The sequence below is a fragment of the Lynx canadensis genome, chromosome B3 (assembly GCF_007474595.2).
Source record: "Lynx canadensis isolate LIC74 chromosome B3, mLynCan4.pri.v2, whole genome shotgun sequence".
NCBI lineage: Eukaryota > Metazoa > Chordata > Mammalia > Carnivora > Felidae > Lynx > Lynx canadensis.
Window position 1 is genome coordinate 9,995,863 of NC_044308.2, and position 19,272 is coordinate 10,015,134.

General features: G+C 45.3%; 1 protein-coding gene across 1 annotated transcript in view; it reads left to right on the top strand.

Moving 5' to 3' along the window:
• SV2B (synaptic vesicle glycoprotein 2B) overlaps window positions 1–19,272 on the top strand; it is a 189,302-nt gene that overhangs the window by 92,759 nt on the left and 77,271 nt on the right. Inside the window, exon 2 of the mRNA XM_030317454.1 lies at window positions 15,702–16,544. Within this exon, the coding sequence (XP_030173314.1) occupies window positions 16,094–16,544 (451 nt within the window). The 5' untranslated portion in view covers window positions 15,702–16,093. The remainder of the gene's footprint in view (window positions 1–15,701; window positions 16,545–19,272) is intronic.

The following is a 19,272-nucleotide window of genomic DNA, read 5'->3' on the forward strand; positions in this document are numbered from 1 at the left end:
AGAGCAAACAGTGGCCTCAGTAGGGCACCTTTGTCATCTTTGTATCTGAAAATGGCCTGTGTGACGCCCACCAGGGGGGGTGATTTGTCTAGTTCATGCAAACAAAGGGCCAATTTTTAGGAGCGTGTCTATCAAGGCTGTTTGGTCAACTTGACATCAACAGCTGAGCCAGGGGCTCTGAGCCCAGAGAAAGCAGCTGTAGCTCTTCTGATGTAGCAGAAACTCTGATGCAGTAGAAGCCCGACCGGTGTCTGAGCTGCTGGCTTCAACTTCTCCACCAGAGACCACTCCCATTTTGCAAAAAGGCGTGTGTCTGTACTTCTCTTTCTATGCACAACAGCTTGCAGACTGCCTCTTTTTCCTTAGATCTCTAGGGGGAATCATTACCGGGTGGTTTATGATGAAGAAGAAAGTGTCATTTTCTCCTTTGAAAGGAAAACAACACTGGATTCGTTGGTTTCAGAGGTGAAGGTTTCCAAAGATCATTTTGCGAATGACACTCACGTATTCAGGGAACACAGAGCCACATCGTGTATTTGGTTCCAAGGCTCCTGATGACAACAGCAGGCTGCTCTGGGGGTGGACCCCGGACGAGGCCTAGGGGGGAGCTGTACTTCATGTGGCGTATCACACTGATGTGCCATCTGTTTCTAGGATGATGCCAGGAGCTGTTGAGGAGCCCATGAAAATATCCCTGCTAGGTTTTCTCCAAATTCATCTTTTTCCCTCCTTGTGTATGACAGCCGTCTATATAATAAGGCAATTTAGGAATAGGAGGACAGTGAAAACACACCTTTTAAAAAAGATGATCTTCCTGTCACCCAGATTCTCTCCTACCTGCCCCTCCCTTCGGTCCTGCTCAGGAGGCCAGGACCCGGCTCTCTCAGAGTTCATTTTCATCTCAAGGGCAGTATAAAGGATGCTGTGATGTGTTACTCAGGTTTCCACTGAGGCAGGTTTCCACTGCCCTGGGCTTCAGTTGGGCAGGGGCCCAATCTCGGCTTTATTTCTCCTTTGCAATATCCTATTCATTGAGAGCCTATCAATGCAAAAGTCCCGCCACCTGCTGCCTAGGAAACAAAGATGAACACGAGATGGACCCTGCCCTCAAGGCGCTTACAGTCTAGGCTGTCAGCCTCAAGAGTGAGCCATGGTGGCAGTCCGGCTTTCCGGGGCTTAAGCAAAGTGTTTTAAAGTGTTGACACCCTTTGAAAATTTTCCTTGCCAAATACAAAGGAGTAATTTCAACAGGAAAGCCAAACATTGGAAAGGGCACGCCGAGGAATTGCATCACCTGATTGGCCAGAGATGCCAGACTGAGATAACATGTGATATTCTGTGATAAAGCGGGCAAGCCCCAAAGACCGTTGTTCTGCCTCCCTCTGGGCATGCGACCTTGGGCAATGCTCTTGGCCTCTCTGAGCTTCTGTTTCCCAAACCCACCTCCCAGGTCTTTGTGAGGATTATATGAGATTGAGTGAGAAAGCTCCCAACATATACTACAAGCTCATTAAAGGGTTTCTTCCTCTCCCCTGTCCTTTCCCTGTTACTCTAGGATTTGGAGCAGAGCCCAGAACTGTACAAAACGCTAGGCTCCCGCACTAAATATGTTTGCAATCCTGGCAACATTTTAGCCCTTTCTAATTACAAAGTTTATACTCTGCCAAAGCTGAATTAGGGGTGAGGATGGAGAGAAGGGGCGGGCTAATTATAGAGACTAACACGCTGCAGTGGGGGGAGGGGAGAGGAGGAGAGCCACAGGGCCCATCACACCCAGAGGCTGAGTAATTCCGCAATAATTAGGAGATGCAGACAGGAATTCGGACATACCGAGGTAATTAAAAAAATTACTACTTCAGGGAAATACATGGGACCGATGAGAGCAAGATGAGCTATGAGCCTCTCCTGGTTTCCCCCAAGTGAGAAGTGTGGGGGAGGTTTCTGGGGCTGGGAGAGCTGCAGGCTGATGGAGTATAGGGTGAAGCCGTAACTGGACGGTGGGGACCAGGTGACCCTAGCCAAGCAGCGTGGGGTAAGTCCATGGACCTGAGCTGCAGGCAGTACTCGAGGAGGGGGCATTTCCGGAGTGGGGTAATTATTACCAGGCTAGAATGAAGCAAAAAACTGGTCAATTTCAAGAAAAAACATGCACGGCCCCTGAGGGGGGAGCACAGGTGAATCAGGACGCCAGGACAGGATGAAGTGCTCACCCAGCCTGCCATGGTGCTCCGACTTGCCTTTGGGGCAAGCCAGGACGTTCTTGGATCCTCCCTGATATCATCGACATCAGTTTGTCCACCTGATAGTCTTTGTGTTCCTCACAGATGTGTTTCTACAAAGTTTTTGAAGACCCCGATTTTCTACGAGGGTCCCCTCCGGGAGCAGCACATCATTTGTCTCATGCCAGTTCTGTATTTTTACTTTCTGGGATATACTCCCAAAGGGGCTAACAAACCAAAAGATGGAGACTATCCTATGTGTGAAGAGAGGACCGTTTGCTTGCAGAAAGCCAGTTGCTTTGAGATTCAGTAAAATTGCTATCAACTAGAATACGCGGGCCATGAGGGCAGAGGCTTGTTATGTTCTCCTTGGGGGTTCCTAGCAGCTGGGACCTACCACCTACCACATAATAGGAGCCCCCAAAAGTTTTTATGAAATGGTGAACGACTGTCATGATGGTAGTTTGGTATGGTTGATCCCCTAGGGAGGGGTTACCAGAAAGGGAGCAAACAAAGCTGGGGAGGTAGAGTGGGTATTTATTGAGGGTCCTTCAAGGCCAACCTAAGGACAGTCTTTTGAGGGGCTTGAGAAGCCACTGAGAGATTTTAGTCTTGCCATGCGCAGGGGGGCTAACAGCCTTGTGGGAATGCAGTTGAGAGATACACTAAGACGGTGCCAGAGACGTGGGGCACGTCTCCAGACCTCGTTTGTTTGGCATAATGTCAAAAGTTAAAAGCAAAGAGGGTCAGCTGGAAAAAATCTGCAGGCCACACAAGAAGGGGATCTTTGGTTTCCTTTGATGACGGCCACGGGTGTCTTCAAAGCCAATGCTTTTATTGGCGTCCTCGTCTAAACTATTTGTTCCTTCTCTTTAAGCCAGGAGAATTGTTTTTGAATCAGATCTATTTGGGGAAGGAAGAAAATGTATATGAAAGGCCCAGCAGGTTCTAATGGCTCTTCTTGCTCCGGGAAATTGAAGTCCACCACCAACATGACCTACCTATAAATGCCCCCTTAGAGACCCCCCACTGTTGTGTTCTCTGAGCCTCCAGTGGATCTTGGTAGCACAGGGGATCTGTTTTAACAGCTCTTTTCTTACCAAAGGAACCATTGCTTCTGGAAAAACAAAACCCAAGAAAACAACCATTAAAAAACAAAAAAACAGGGGCAGCTCGGTGGCTCAGTCAGTTAAGTGTCTGACTTCAGCTCAGGTCATGATCTCATGGTTTGTGAGTTCGAGCCCCATATCAGGCCCTGTGCTGACAGCCCAGGGCCTGGAGCTTGCTTCAGATTCTGTGTCTCCCTCTCTCTCTCTGCTGCTTCCCTACTCACACTCTGTCTCTCTATGTCTCTCAACAATAAATAAATGTTAAAAAATTAAAAAAAAACAAAACAAAACAACAAAAAAACTTTCCCTTCCTCCAGCCTAGCCTAAAATGGGTCTGTGCCAGACTCCTTGAGCTTCAAGGTGTCGATTAGTTGAACACCTTTTTTTTTTTTTCTTTTTCCAACGTTTATTTATTTTTGGGACAGAGAGAGACAGAGCATGAACGGGGGAGGGGCAGAGAGAGAGGGAGACACAGAATCGGAAACAGGCTCCAGGCTCTGAGCCATCAGCCCAGAGCCCGACGCGGGGCTCGAACTCCCGGACCGCGAGATCGTGACCTGGCTGAAGTCGGACGCCCAACCGACTGCGCCACCCAGGCGCCCCAGAACACCTTTTTGTTGTCTCTCAAGGACCTTCCCAGTCTGGCTCCACCCTCTCGTCCACATTTATCTCCAGCCATCCCCCCAGATTTCCCCCACGCTCCCTCTTGACTCATCAGCTCTGCTGTAGGTGCATCATTAGACTTTGGCATATCTGAAGGAGCGCAGAAGAGGCCACCTGAAAAGATGCCACGTTGGCAAATTGATTATTTTGAATTAAGCTTACTTAAGAAACAGTTGGTGCCAGAGGACTCCTCTGATCCTCCTTTGTTCCTCTGAAAGCAGGAAATAAATCCCCTTTGTGAAAGGTGTGTTCCTTATGCCAGGAGGGTAGAAAGCATCCTTATCACCAGAAGTGTAGAATTTAGGGCCAAGAGGGTTGCCTGAAGAAACCTTGTCACTTAACTAGTTTACTGCCCCAAGCCCACACTCCTTCCTCTTGTCAATTATCTTTTTTTAATCTTAATTAATTTTAAATTAAAAATTAATTTTTACATCTATGTTTTTTAAAAATATTTCTTTATTTATTTTGAGAGACAGAGAGAGAGAATCTCAAACAGGTTCTGTGTTGTCAGCATGGAGCCCGACGCGGGGCTTGAACCCACAAACCATGAGATCATGACCTGAGCCGAAATTAAGAGCCTTAATTGACTGAGCCACCCAGGTGTCCCTTGTCAGTTCTTTAAAAATGTATTGTTTCTTTGTCTAAAAGGTATAAAAGCTGCCTGTCTTGGTCACTTCGTTGAGTATTATATTTTTATGGCATTCTTGTGCATACAAAATTAAATTCGTTTTTCTTCTGTTAGTCTGTCTTATGTCAATTATTAGGCCAGCCAAGGAACCAAGAAGGCAGGAATGGAAAATTTTTCCAACCATTGTATTCCCCAAATTTATAAGATTTGCTGTATAATTTTGTCATTCTGAGCATTTACTTAGGGCACGTATGTTCCTAAGTGAACATACAGGGATGTGTTCAGTTATTGGGATACAGTATATACCCTTTGTTGAATGTATTTGATTGTAAGGTAAAGCAGAATTGTAGAGGAATGTTCTGGTATAGAATAGAGGAAGCCAGGATCCCAAGGACCTGGGTTGGGGGCTCTGAGTTGTCTGGCAGGCAGGCCCTCCCAGTGGTAACCAACAGATTCCTGTGCACATTTAAGGTTTCTTTGAGATAGCACTGGTTTCCAGGAGATACTTTCTGGCAGCAGGAGAGGAAATATGGGTATTGGGGATCAAACTTACTAGCTGTGTGACCTTGGCAAGTGACTTGACCTCTCTGAGTTTCTGTTTTCTATGGAATAGGGAAATGAGGATATCTATCTTGTAGTGTTGTTAAGTTAAATGAGATGATACATTTTTGGTACTCCAGTGAGAAAATGTTGCTTTCCTTCTACCTAGAAGGCAGTGTTTTCCATCTGGGTGGAATTCGCCAGCTCTCCATCCAATCATCCAGAGATTCCTGTGATTTTTACCATATCCTTGGCAAATATCATACATCACCTGTGCTTCCGTTTAATTAAAAAAATGAACTCATTCCTATTACCAGAAAGCATTTATTAAGAAAGGAAACTATATCACTCCTCTAACCATAGGGTAACTATAAAAACAAACACAATGAAAACAATACAGTGTTACTATGTTACTGATGTTCAGCTAGGTACTGTTCTCTGCTAAAGACTGTGAATGTAACGCTTCTTTTCACTTTGTTGAAGAAGGGTAAGTCGCTAGTTGGCAGGTAGGTGTTAGAGCTGTGCTGGTTCCCCCAGGAAGATTTTGATTTCCTTGACAATCAAAGGGATTGAAAGGACCATGAAAATACATTCACCCTTTCTGTAGGTGATTCAGTGTTATTTAATGCTACATTTGAACACCCTTTGCAACTAGGTCGGGTCCCACAAAAGATAGCCTCTTCCACTTTGGGAACACTGGCCTAGGGCATCAATCATTTGGGAGCAAAATATTAGCCCATGACTGCAGGCACATGGGTCAGGGTCAGGATCTCCAGAGAAGGGAGCTGGCGTGGGGTGGTGGGGAGCAGTGGTCAAGACCCTGGCCTGGGATGGGGAGGGGATTCAGGGCAGGGCTGCAGCAGAGTAGAGTGCTGAAAATCCAGAGGGTCTCCCCTCCAAGGCTGCAGATTTTCTGCTTGTGGGGTGAGGTCAAGGCTTTTATTGTCCTTTTGGCTCTGCAGTGCGTTGCTGCAGGGGTTAGTGACTGTGTAGAAATGCATGTCTGTGTGTTGGGCATTTATATAATAATAGCTGTTTTTAGTGAGCTCTGCCTTGGCGATAGGCACTGTGCTGAGGTTTTTGAACATATTAACTCATTTAAATCTCGTAACATCCCAATGAATAAAAACCCATATTCCCTTCATTTCACACATGAAGAAGCTGAAGCTTAAAAGCCAAATAGCTCTCCCTGATTCTCTGAGCTTGTAAGCGTCAGAGCTGGTAACTGTAAATGTTCATGGCAGGCAAGAATTTTCTTTATGAGATCACCCAAGGCAAGAAACAGCATAAAAAAATGTTTTTCTTAATCAAATGACAGTAGTGTTGATAAGATGGCCATTATCAGTCTTGGTTGGGGCTTCCTTCCCCACTCCATTGGACCACTTAAGTGGTCCCCCAGACATTGGGGGTACCTGGCTCTTAGTCCATGGCATGTAGCCTTGTTCTAGCTGCTACTCAGGGCTGCCCAAAGGAGCAAGCTTTTTGCCATCCGCTAGGCAGTTCCAGTTTGGATGAAGACATTGACACCACTCAACAGTTCTTGATTCTGTTTACAGATTGCACGACTGGGTGCAACCCTTGTTGCTGATCCCAGAGCTGCAGGGTGAACAGCCTACGTAGATACCCCCCAGCTATCCCTCATCCAGAGTGCTACCTTCAAGAGGGACTGGGTTCCATCTCCTTTCAGGGAACTCACTTCCTATTTCGGTCTCCCATCCAAGTACTAACCAGGCCCGACCCTGCTTAACTTCGAGATCAGACGAGATCGGGCGCGTTCAGGGTGGTATGGCCGTAGACTCACTTCCTATTTCGAAGAGTTCCCCTCTCTCAGAGCTTGGGCACCTCATCTACACGTCAAAACACCAGCTTCTCTTCCTCTTCCCTTCTAGCTTAGTGCCTGGAACGGTCTAATTGTCTGAAGACTTGGTTGAAGCCTTCTTTGGCTTCGCCCTTGAATCAGCGCGCGCGCGCGCACACACACACACACACACACACACACACACACACACACACACAGAAATGTAACCTGCTTCCTGCAGAAAGAAAAACCTAAGCCAGAGGTTCTTGACCTTGAGCAAGCACAAAATTACCTGGAGACCTTGCTAATAAAACAGACTTCTGTCCCCTTTCTGTTTCATAAGATTAGGAATGGGGTCCAGGATTCTGTTTTTTTTTTTTTTTTTCAACGTTTATTTATTTTTGGGACAGAGAGAGACAGAGCATGAACGGGGGAGGGGCAGAGAGAGAGGGAGACACAGAATCGGAAACAGGCTCCAGGCTCTGAGCCATCAGCCCAGAGCCTGACGCGGGGCTCGAACTCACGGACCGCGAGATCGTGACCTGGCTGAAGTCGGACGCCTAACCAACTGCGCCACCCAGGCGCCCCAAGGATTCTGTTTTTAACTGGCACGAAATGATTCTCCTCTCTCTTGCAGGTGGTTTGAGAACCACACCGTGGAAAACACTGACCCACCTTTAGCACACCGAGGAGCAGAGAGAGAAAATGAGCACTTCAGGGAATGCTAGGCAAACATTAACATCTTAATAAGTCATCCTGCCTATTTACATAATGTAAATACATATTAGCAATATATAATATTATGGAAACTATTGGTATAATGATATAAATATACTATTTACCTAGCATTTCCACCTACTTTATAGTGTGATCATTTTCTTCTTTCTTAATAAGTCCTTCAAAAAACAAAATTTTATAACACCATAATATTTAGCTGTATAAATATACTAACCTTTATTTACCTGTTCCCTGTTGTGTAATACGTTTGTTTTCCAAGTTTGATGTTGTAAAAAATATGTTGATTAGCATACTTCTCCATAAATTGTGCTCTTGTTTTTGTATATAAAATTTTTCTTTTACATTTATTTATTTTTGAGAGACAGAGTGAGACAGAGCACGAGCAGGGGAGGGGCAGAGAGAGAAGGAGACACAGAATCTGAAGCAGCCTCAAGGCTCTCAGCACAGAGCCTGACACAGGGCTCAAACTCATGAACCGTGAGATCATGACCTGAGCCGAAGTCGGACACTCAACCGACTGAGCCACCCAGGCGCCCCATCTTGCTTTTGTATTTTAAAATGAAGAAGCATTCTGGGGTGCCCAAGTGGCTCAGTCGGTTGAGTGTCCAATTCCTGGTTTCAGCTCAGGTCATGATCCCAGGGTTGTGGGATTGAGACCTGCATTGGGCTCCGCACTGAGCCTGGTTGAGATTCTCTTTCTCCCTATGCCTCTCCCCCTCTCCCCGTCTCCCCCTCCATAAAATAAAATTAAAAAATGTATAAAATGAAGAAGCATTCTGAACATTCCTATTACTCTCAAGGATTTAGTGTTGCTTTGAAATACTTGCTGTTTTCCTCCCACCGAAAAATCAGGTGGTTTGGTTCTTGTTTAATAATCAATCGTTTCTCACTCCTTGGAGACTAGCTTCCTGTTTTAACACAATAGAAATAGCTGGGTGATTCAGCTAAGAAAGGAGAGAAGTGCTTTTGTGTCACGCTAATGAGCCAACGGTGTTGTAAGTGGGACAAGGACAGTGATTGCGGGGTGCCTCAGAGAACACCGTCTCCCAAAACCAGCCAGATAAGCTTTGGTCTTTTCAGCCCACTGGTTGGTGTCAGCTACCCCAGCAACATCAAGCAGTGTATTTCAAAAAGCATTGCAGGTGGCTCAAACCTATCGTATGGTCAGGAAGTTGATAATAAATAACTCAGGCAGTCCTTGGAACCCCAAGCACCCCAGCCATCTCAGCTGGGAACATGGCGTTAATAGAAAGCTCGTGAGGGAGGTGAAAGAGTGAATGAATGACTTCTTGTGAAAGGTGGCATCTTCAGGATGTCAGTTGATCTGACTTTTTTTTTTTTTTTTAACAAAGGTAAACCATTTGGTCTAGTTACAGCAAGTGCAAGGGCACTCTGGCCCATGGGCCATTTTAGACTTGCTTCCAGCCCAGCACTAAATAGCTATTAACCTTCTTTCATGAGCAAATATTTTCAAAGACCTTCTGTGGTTAGAGGCTCTGTGTTTGGTGTTGTAGGTGCAAAAATCAGTAAAACCCAGGGTGTTATCTATCCTAGAATTGCTTACAATCTCTTGGCAGGGAGACATATAAACAATTATGATAAAATATGATAAGAGAGATATGTGCATGATGCCATGGGACCTCTTGGAATAATTCTAAGTGTTTAAGAATAAAGAGCCTTCCAAATGCCAAAAAATGGTTATCTTTTGGCTGCTAAAGATGGTTGCTCTTAAAACAGACACTATCCTAGATATTAAAATAATAACAATTATGTTTTAAATATTATGTAGATAGTTCGAAGCACTGTCACAGATACAGAAGAAAATGTTGAGTCTGAGACTGGAAAGGACTTTAAGAAGTCACCTAGCACAGCCGCTCATTTTAGGGACCTCAGAGAGTGAATGACTCATCCAAAGTCCCACAATGACTTGATGGTAGAGATAGGACTATAATTTAGGTCCGATGTCTAGTGGTCCAGTGGTCTTTCTCTTACACAACTGATAGTATTTTGTGCTGAGTCCCCCTGCCCTCTCTTAGTACTCATTATTGGCATGACCTACACAGTTAGGATAGGAATTTAAGGAAGAGGTGTTTGCAAAGCTAACTAACACATTGGACATCTCATTAGTATCCATATGAGTCTGTTGACTTCCCTATGTCTTGTTCATGTAAAATAGAATTACAGTAAGGTTCTCAGATAACATTTACTCAAGTTATACATTTATGTGCCTCATTTCCCCTTACATTTAAGCCAAATAGTTTCAGGAGTACCCTAGTCTAGCTCATGTATTGGGGTACTGGTCCTTCTGGTCCAGATTATCCGCCATTTTCTTCAGCCCTGACTCACTGGGGAGAATTTCCCATCAAGGCCATTTGTAACAGAAGACACAGCTGCTGCTGATTCCTGCCAAGGGGGCCAATAAGTGTTCCCAGCTTTCCAGGGGTGGGCATATGTTGTTGTTTTTTTTTTTTTTTTCTCTCGGGTAGATTCTTAGGGTGGAATCACTGGGTTATTTCGTAAGAGCATGCTTAACATTTTAAGAAACTGCTAAACTGTTTTCCAAAGGAGCTGAACCATTTTTCATTCCTTGCAGCAACATATGAGGGTTCCAGTTCACCACATCCCTGCCAACCCTTGCTATTGTCTATCTGTTGATGGGAGCTGTTCTGTTGGGTGTGTGGTAAATCTCATTGCGGTGTTAGATAGGTTTTTATTCAGGTCTTTCACAGCACTTAATATAGAAATAATGCAGTTTGAATCTCCAGAACAGAATGCCATGTTTCCTAAACTTACTTCCTCTTAGAATTCTCTTTTTTTTCCCCTCTGAAATGAGCGTATTAAATGCCTAACTTTCTACAGCACACATTTTGGGAAGCGTTACATCACTTTATTATAATATTATTTTTAGCTTTGTTCTCTGTGATATTTAATTATGAACAAGTGTTTACCACACAGTGATGCTGAATCAAACAGCACAGACTCAGAGGTTTGTAGAATGTGAGAGGTGAGGGAAGAGGCTGACAAGGTTGGGGTTGGCATGTTTTTGAGAGGCAGTGGTTTTCTTGAGAAACTAAATGTCACTTTGTTTTTATCTGCACTTGATTCCCCAGCCTGGCCCAGATGGACCCCACATCTCAAGCAGAGCTAGGCTGGGCTCAAGCTGAGATCCTGGCTCCATGTTAATTGTCAAGGCGCAGTCAGATAATGATCATAATGACAACAACGACAATGAAAATCAGATCAGATTTGTATCAGTCACATCTGTGCCAGGCAGCATGCTAAGCCTTCTTCACGGATTTTCTCATGTGGGTATTTTTTATCACAACCATTTTACAGATAAGAAAATTGAGACACAGATGATTAATAGCTTGCGCTCAGGTCAGAGGAAATGGTGGAGTCAGGACTTGAACCTGGCGCCTTATAACTCCGAGTTGCTTTGAACCACTCTGTTGCATATACCCCCCTCCCACCTCCCCCCGGCAAAGGCAGTTTGAAAGAAGTCAAAAGATTTTTGTCGTTGTTGTTTTAATTATACAGCAACCGGAGGATTCTGGAAAGATTTCCAGTCCAGAGTTTGCCCCCCTGGAGTCACCACTGTCCTGGTCACCTCGCTTTCTCCTTCTCAGCTGACAGGAAATGTACACGTGTTCTCCTGTGGGAGTCTCCTTGTGTCCTTCCTTCTCTTCCAGTCCCATGGCTACCATCTTTTTCTGGGCTTAATCTCACCTTTGGATTATTACCAACCGACCACACACACACACACACACACACACACACACACTTCTACTTAGTTTTGTCATCCCTAGGTTTTATCTTAAAAACTAGGCCGCATATCCCCACCAGGGAGATCATTCTAGATCCCTGCTTTGTGTGATATGCTGCTGTGGTCACTTCAGCAACTGTCATGGCTCCCTTCGCTCAATGGAAAATTCCCAGTCCCTGAGCAGGGCATTCAGATCGACTACTCTTTTCTTCCCCACTGTGTCTCCTGTAAGTTTTCCTTCACGCATCATCTGCTGTGGGCACGTGCTTCTTTGCTGCCCAGACAAGCTAAGCCAAGTTGTTCTCCGTGACTTTGCTGATCCTTATTTCCCAGCCTGAAGTGCCTTCCTCTCAATTGCTGGCTTCTTTGAGCCCTTTCCTGCCCTTGGAAGTCCCCAGGATGCTATTTCAGCACATCCCAGCCCACGAGGACCCGTCCCTCTTCTGAACTCCTTGGGAGAGCCTACAATCATGATGTTTTTAGCATCAGTCTTGTTTACTGTGAAATAAGTATAATAATAATCCTTGCCTCATTGGGTTGTTGTCCTGGTTAAAAGGCCTAAAGCACATGATACATTTAGCATAGCACCTGGGCACAAAGCCACGAGGCAAGTATTCAATAAATAAAAGATAATATTGTTAATAATTAAGATTGTCATTTTTGTTACTGTATGATGCTTTGTGTTGTTTTATCTGACTCTTTCATGAGGAGCAGTCCTCTTGAGAATGGGGCTCAGGTCAGGTCGGTATCTATCACAATGCCTCAAGCACCAAAGATCCTGTTGGATGTTTGTGGGGGATAGGCACCCAAAGCCCAACCTGTGACAGAAGCTTGATGTCACTCTTAGCTCTGCAGGCAACTCAGCGTGTGACCTTGAACTTGTATCTTTGGAGTCCAGTGTCTTCCACCTTGTACATCATCCTTAAGGCTCTTTGTGAACTTCAAATCCAATCCTTGATGCTGGTTCTCTGTGTTTATTTGGACACATTCTTTAATTTCCTTGAAGCCTTGGCTTTCATCCTACATGAAATAGAATAATCTTGCTTCACTGTTGGCTGTGAGAATAAATGAGGTATTGCTTTTCAGTGAATGGTTGCTCTTGTGGTTGTTTTATTATTGTTCTTCAGTTGATAAACGCTTGGCTTGTCAATGGTGTTGAATGTGTTAGTTTACTGGGGCTGCCATAACCAAGTTCAACAACTTGGGTGGCTTAAAGAAATTCACTATCTCATGGGTCTGAAGGCTAGAAATCCACAATCAGGGTTGGTTCCTTCCAAGGCCAGTGAGGGAGACTGTTCCAGTCTTCTCTGTTAGCCTCAGGCATTCCTTGGCTTATGGATGGCACGCTCCCTGTGTCTTGACCTCATCTCTCTCTTCAGATGGGTCTCTGAGTCCACATTTCCCTTCTTTATAAGGTCACACCAGTCATACTGGATTAGAGCCCACCCCAATGACCTCATCTTGACCCAATTACTTCTATAAAGACCATATTTCCAAATAAGGTCACATTCTGAAGTACTGGGGTTTATGGCTTTGGTGCACCTTCTTGGGGGATCACGTTTCCGCCCATCGCACTGAAAGTGATTGATGGTTGTATTCTCTAGAAAATGCTTTGCTGGAAAAATAACTTGGCATTTCTCAATGGAAGAGAAAACAACCCACAACACCTGACAGGGATTCCTCCCTACTCTTCTGCACTAGTCACTCACAGCAGCTCATTTCCCTGGATCAGATGAGTGGAATCAGCTTTGAGGAAGATCTGCGTCTTTCTGCAAAACACGAGTCCAGGACCTCTGCCCCTCGAGACAGTTCCCACGTGTACTTTTAGAATTGCAAATCTATCGTTTCTGGTTCATGACATTTTTGCAGAGCCCCCAGGATGGAAATAACACACAAGATCTCAGGCAGTTGGCATTCTTTCTCTGTTTTTTTTTTTTTTTATAGCACTTTGCAAAACTCTCATGCTGTAAACATGCGATTTATAGTCCTTCTGTGGTTCCTAAATGGATATAATAAAAACAGATTTAGAATATTATTCTGACATGGTTCAGGCCAGCATGGTCTAATACAAATTTATTTACTGGGGTGGGTGAAAAATCTGAAAAGATAAAGTGAGAATCAGTCCTTAGTAAATCTTTCTTGCTAACTCTCATGATCCTTTCTGAGAAGGCAGCCCACTGGTGGAGTCCTTGGGGTGTTTGCGGAAAATGCGGATTTTCAGGTACCACCCCCCACTTCACAGGTTCAGAGTCTTTGGAGGAGGGGTCCTGGGATTTGCATTTCTAGTAAGTCCCTCAAGCCCCTGTCATTCTGGCTCACCCTTTGTTTGAGAACCCCTGGTCTCTGGCTTCGTCCAGAAGACATATGTTTTGTTTTTGAGTCAGATGAGTTCCAGAACTGGAGTCTGTCCAGGGCTGAAGGTGAGAAGAGCTGGGCAGGCAGGTGTGGGGCGGGGCACCCAGGGATGTGCCGTCAGCACGGTGAGGATGAGTGTGTGCAGTCCGTTGTGGGGTAGCATCTGCTGAGCTTGGTGAGAAAGGTCCATGTGGATTTCAGATGGGACAGGGAAGGTTGTAAAGGTTGAAGGCACATATACATGACAGCAGGTGGGTTGAGCTGGGGAGTGGGTTTCTGGCAGCCCCAGTGAAGGAGTCTGGCAGCCAGGGAGAGTTGAAGTGGGGTCCTGTGTGCGGGAGGGGCCTTGCCTCCACCCCTGGGGGCTGCTCAATGAGAAGCTGGGGAGCCCCCCCACCCCAGGGAGCTGTGTGCAGATTAAGATTCCTGAACTTGAACCAGCCCCTCTGTGTGCTCTGGGAATCTGCATTCTAAAGCCCTCTGGGTGATCTAATGTGACACTCCCTCTGAATAGCATTTGGAAGGCACAGGGGCCATGGAAAGAACTGACCTTGGGAATCAGTGGGCCTGGCGTTGGGTCCTAGCTATTTGACCTTGACCTGACTCCATCTGAGCCATAGTTTCTTTATCTGTAAAACGAAAGTACAAATACTTTCTTCTTGTTTTGATTGTTGTGAGAGTTAGGGCTAAGGGATGTGACACATTAAAAAAAATGTTTTTTAATGTTTATCTTTATTTTTGAGATGGAGAGAGACACAGCATGAGCGGGGGACAGGCAGAGAGAGAGAGGGAGACACAGAATCGGTAGCAGGCTCCAGGCTCTGAGCTGTCAGCACAGAGCCTGACACGGGGCTCGAACTCATCACCTGCGAGATCATGACTTGAGCTGAAGTCGGCTGTTTAACCGACTGAGCCACCCAGGTGCCCCAGGGATGTGACACATTTAAGCACAGTTTCTGGCACACAGTAGGCTTCATTAAGTGGTGACTCCAAACCTTGTGAGAACTGAGATTCAAGAATTTAATTGGTGCAGGGTGTGGTAGTCATGGGGCATAAGAATCAACAGGTGGCCCAGGGATTTGACTCGGCTCTGACAATACAGTGTCCCGGTTTCTAGAATTGGGGCTACCAAAAAAAAAAAAAAAAAAAAAAGAGCAACAATAATGTCAGGGCCTCAACAGTGTTTACCATGCAGGTCTGATACTGTGCTAAGCATTTTATGAACAACCTTATGAGTTAGGTACTCTTGTTATCCCCATTTACAGATGAGAAACCTGAGGCTCAGAAAGACGTGAGCATGGTCACACAGTCCTTATGTGGCAGACTCAAGCCCTCTGGCTCTGGGTCTTCAGCAGCTTTTCCTGCCTAGTTAAGTCAAGTCCAAGGTCAGAGTGGCCTTCGAACCACAGTGCTGAGTCTTTGGAGAAATGGTCCTGGATATTTGCCTCACCTTTCTAGATGTAAAATCATATGGCCGCTTCATAGCAAAGTTAGAAAAGCTGGCATTTTCCTAACAGAAGCTGGTATGTAAGAAACCTACCCTGTTGCCAAAGGTTTGGTAAATTCTAACAGAAAATCTGTAGTACAAAATCGCCTTGTATTGAGAATCCCTTGCCTGCTTTCTATTTAGTCCTTGTGTTGAGTTGACGCCCTTCACAGGTTCATCAACCCTTCAAAGGGCCTCTCTGACCCTCTGCTTTTTCTCCCCTTACTCTTTGTCTCACTGATTCAGTCCTTATTCATTCGATACCAATCTGAACGTCTAATCAAGATTTCTTCCACCTAACCCCTGAAGCACTGGCATTAGTAAATATATTTAATTCTGAGAGTATTTTGTGAGAATTTCTGCATTTTGTAACACTGCTCTCTCCCTTCTCTGCACTCCCAGGGCATAACCTTCGGTAGCAGAACAAATCAGGCCAGCCAGCAAGCTGCCAAGTCCTGTGGGCTCCTTGTCAAGGAAAACAGCTGGCCCCATTTCTAATCAACATCTCCCCCACAAAAACACTGCTGGGTCACTGAAGGAGACTAGACTAGAATTTGAAACTTTCCAAAGACTTGCAATAGACATTGAGTGCAAAAGGATACTTACTTTGTCTTTGCCTGCATCTGCTCTATTTGGGAGACGAGAAGGAGAATCACCCAAGGAGTCACACGAACAGATTCTACATTTAGACCTCTACATATATAATGGGTGATGGTTATTGAAACAGCCCAAACCTCTACCAAGGAGTGAGAGATATAGCTTGAGAGGTGACCAGGCAGTCCCAGGACTAAGCAATGGATGACTACAAGTACCAGGACAACTATGAAGGCCATGCCCCCAGTGATGGCTATTACCGTGGCAACGAGTCCAACCCAGAGGAGGATGCACAGAGTGATGTTACAGAGGGCCACGATGAGGAGGATGAGATCTATGAGGGGGAGTACCAGGGCATCCCTCACCCAGATGATGTCAAGGCCAAGCAGGCCAAGATGGCACCCTCCAGAGCCGATGGCCTTCGGGGCCAAGCTGACCTGATGGCTGAGAGGTTGGAAGACGAGGAGCAGTTGGCCCACCAGTACGAGAACATCATCGAGGAGTGTGGCCACGGGCGTTTCCAGTGGATCCTCTTTTTCGTCTTGGGTTTGGCCCTGATGGCCGATGGAGTGGAGGTGTTCGTGGTGAGTTTTGTCCTGCCCAGTGCAGAGAAGGACATGTGTCTGTCCAGTTCCAAAAAAGGAATGCTCGGTAAGTAAAATTTCCAAAGATCATTCTCTCTGTGGCATTAAATTATGAAGGGGAAAGAGCAGTAAAACTTGTATAGCACCTGTTACTATTAGACACCTTAAATCTATGACAATTCCCTTGAGATGCTATCATTTGACATCCATTTTGCCTTTAAGATATTTTTGTCTCACAGAAAATTAATTGGCTCAAGTTTACCCAGCTAGTAAGTATTGGAGCTTGGATCCCTGCTTAGGTCTTCCTGAATCTCGACTTCTTGGTTCTTTTTCCAAATCTCATTGCCTTTTTGAGAGTCACATTTCTCTCATCTTCGTATTAAAACCACCATCTTCTACATTCAAATGACAAATACATTTTGTGAGTGGTAGGCCAGAGGCCTCTTCCTCTCTGTCCTCTCTGTGTCCTTCTAGAATCCAATGGCACCTGCTCCTGGTTTTTCTTGTATGTAAGTGTTAGTGGGCTGACTGCCCGTGTGCCTTGGGGATGTATGCTGGGCTGAGCACACCCCCAGAACCCCTGCAGGCCACTGGGGATCACACTGTGAAGCACAGATGAATTGTACAGGAGGCAAGACCAGCCTTGCAAATCAGTAATGAGACTAGCAACATCAGAACCAAGCATCAGATGTCAGAGCCTGAGACAGAGGATTTTGTGTAGAGAGAGGTTGGCACGAATGGCGTGGTGTAGAAGAGACTGATCATAATACAGACAAGGATTTGCCTCGATCATTAAATGTCTTGCAAAACATATCTATTCTCTAAACTTGAAGTCCGTATGATTGATTATTTAACGAACATACAGTTATTGTGAACTTGCTCTGAGTCATGTTCTTAACCCTCAAGAACTAAAAATCTATCTAGCAACTTAGCTCATTCATTCAACAAATATTTATTATGCATATACTGTGTGCCAGTCTCTGTGCTCAGCCCTTGGGGAGAAAATATTGAACTAGACAGACATAGTCCCTGCCTCTCAAAGAACTTACACACAGCAGGACAAACAGGCATTGTGTTAACGATGCGTTGACAGACAAACACAGAGGGTTATGTAATTACTGTAGAGACGAGTGCTATGAAATGTCTCGTGTGGTTCTCTTCCCCGGTACTAGCTTTAAAGTAAGGGTTGGCAGACATGTTCTATAAAGATCCAGAGAGCAAATATTTTAAACTTCGCAGGTACAGATAGTCTCTGTGACCACTACTCAACCCTGCCTTGGCAGCACAAAAGCAGCCATAGACAACACACAAACACATGGACATAACTGTGTCCCAATAAAACTTTATTTGCAAAAAAAGGCAAAGGGCCAGATGTCGCCTCTGGGCTGCATGGTTTGCCGGCCCTGATTCAAAGCCACTATTAATAAGATTGGGACATTAAAATAAAGAAAACATCTGCAATAAAGACTCATTTCTGGAAGCTTTTCAAGTTTGTTTTCTCCATTTCTGCTTAACTAAGGGGACACTGAAAATAATTAAATTGCGTCAGGTGTGATTGTTAGGGAACCCATAGAGGCTGCGTATGTACAAGCAGAAGGAGTAACTTGAGGAACAAGAATATTTCCCAAAGTTTTTATTTTTATGTATTAAAAAAAAATTTTTTTAACGTTTTATTTATTCTTGAGACAGAGAGAGACAGCATGAATGGGGGAGGGTCAGAGAGAGAGGGAGACACAGAATCTGAAACAGGCTCCAAGCTCTGAGCTGTCAGCAAAGATCCCAATGCGGGGCTCGAACTCACAGACTGCAAGATCATGACCTGAGCTGAAGTTGGACGCTCAACCGACTGAACCACCCAGGCGCCCCTACCCAAAGTTTTTAAACACCAACAGAAGTTTAGTTGCTTTTTTTTATTTTTTATTTAAAAAAATTTTTTTTAATGTTTTATTTATTTTTGAATGAGACAGAGTGTGAGCGGGGGAGGGGCAGAGAGAGAGGGAGACACAGAATCTGAAGCAGGCTCCAGGCTCAGAGCTGTCAGCACAGAGCCCGAGGTGGGGCTCGAACCCACGGACTGTGAGATCATGACCTGAGCTGAAGTCAGACGCTTCACTGACAGAGCCACCCAGGCGCCCCAGTTTAGTTGCTTTTTAAAATTTCTTTCTTTTTTTTTAATAAGGGCAAAAACCAAAACAGACCCCAAGCCTCCAACCAAACCATACAGTCCCCAGTTGATGTAAACATACCCACGGCATTGATTTGTTTTGTGGTATTCTCAACAGAAAACCTGGGTCCCTGTCAGGCCAGGTTGGCAATGTCAGTAATAATTTCACGTCCCCTTGGTCTCTCTGCCACCTTGGTGCCTGGCAGTCTCGTAACAGAGCTGTCACGGCTCCTGACAGCTCCCCGCGCAAATGCTGGGAGTCGAGGGAACGTGGTCCTAATCTGGAGAGTTCGTGTTTGTGCAATTTTGCTTTCAGTGTTTGCCAAGAAGGTGCTATGACTCAGCCCAAGAAGGGCAGGGAAGACTTCCCATGCACTCAGGGGGCCCCCTTTGTGGGCAAGGAAATGGATCCGGGGAGGTGGATGATGGGAAGGTCTCCAGGGACCAGCATTTCCACATGCTGTTTCTTCTGACCTTCGTGGTCACCATGGTGGTTAGAGAGCAGTTTCATCCTGTTCGTACGCATCAGGAAACAGGCTTGGAGAGCCATATCCTGGGTTACACAGTAATCATTGCTGGAGCTGGGATTCCAACCCAGGTCTGTCTGGTTTCAAGGTCTGCACTCGTTCTG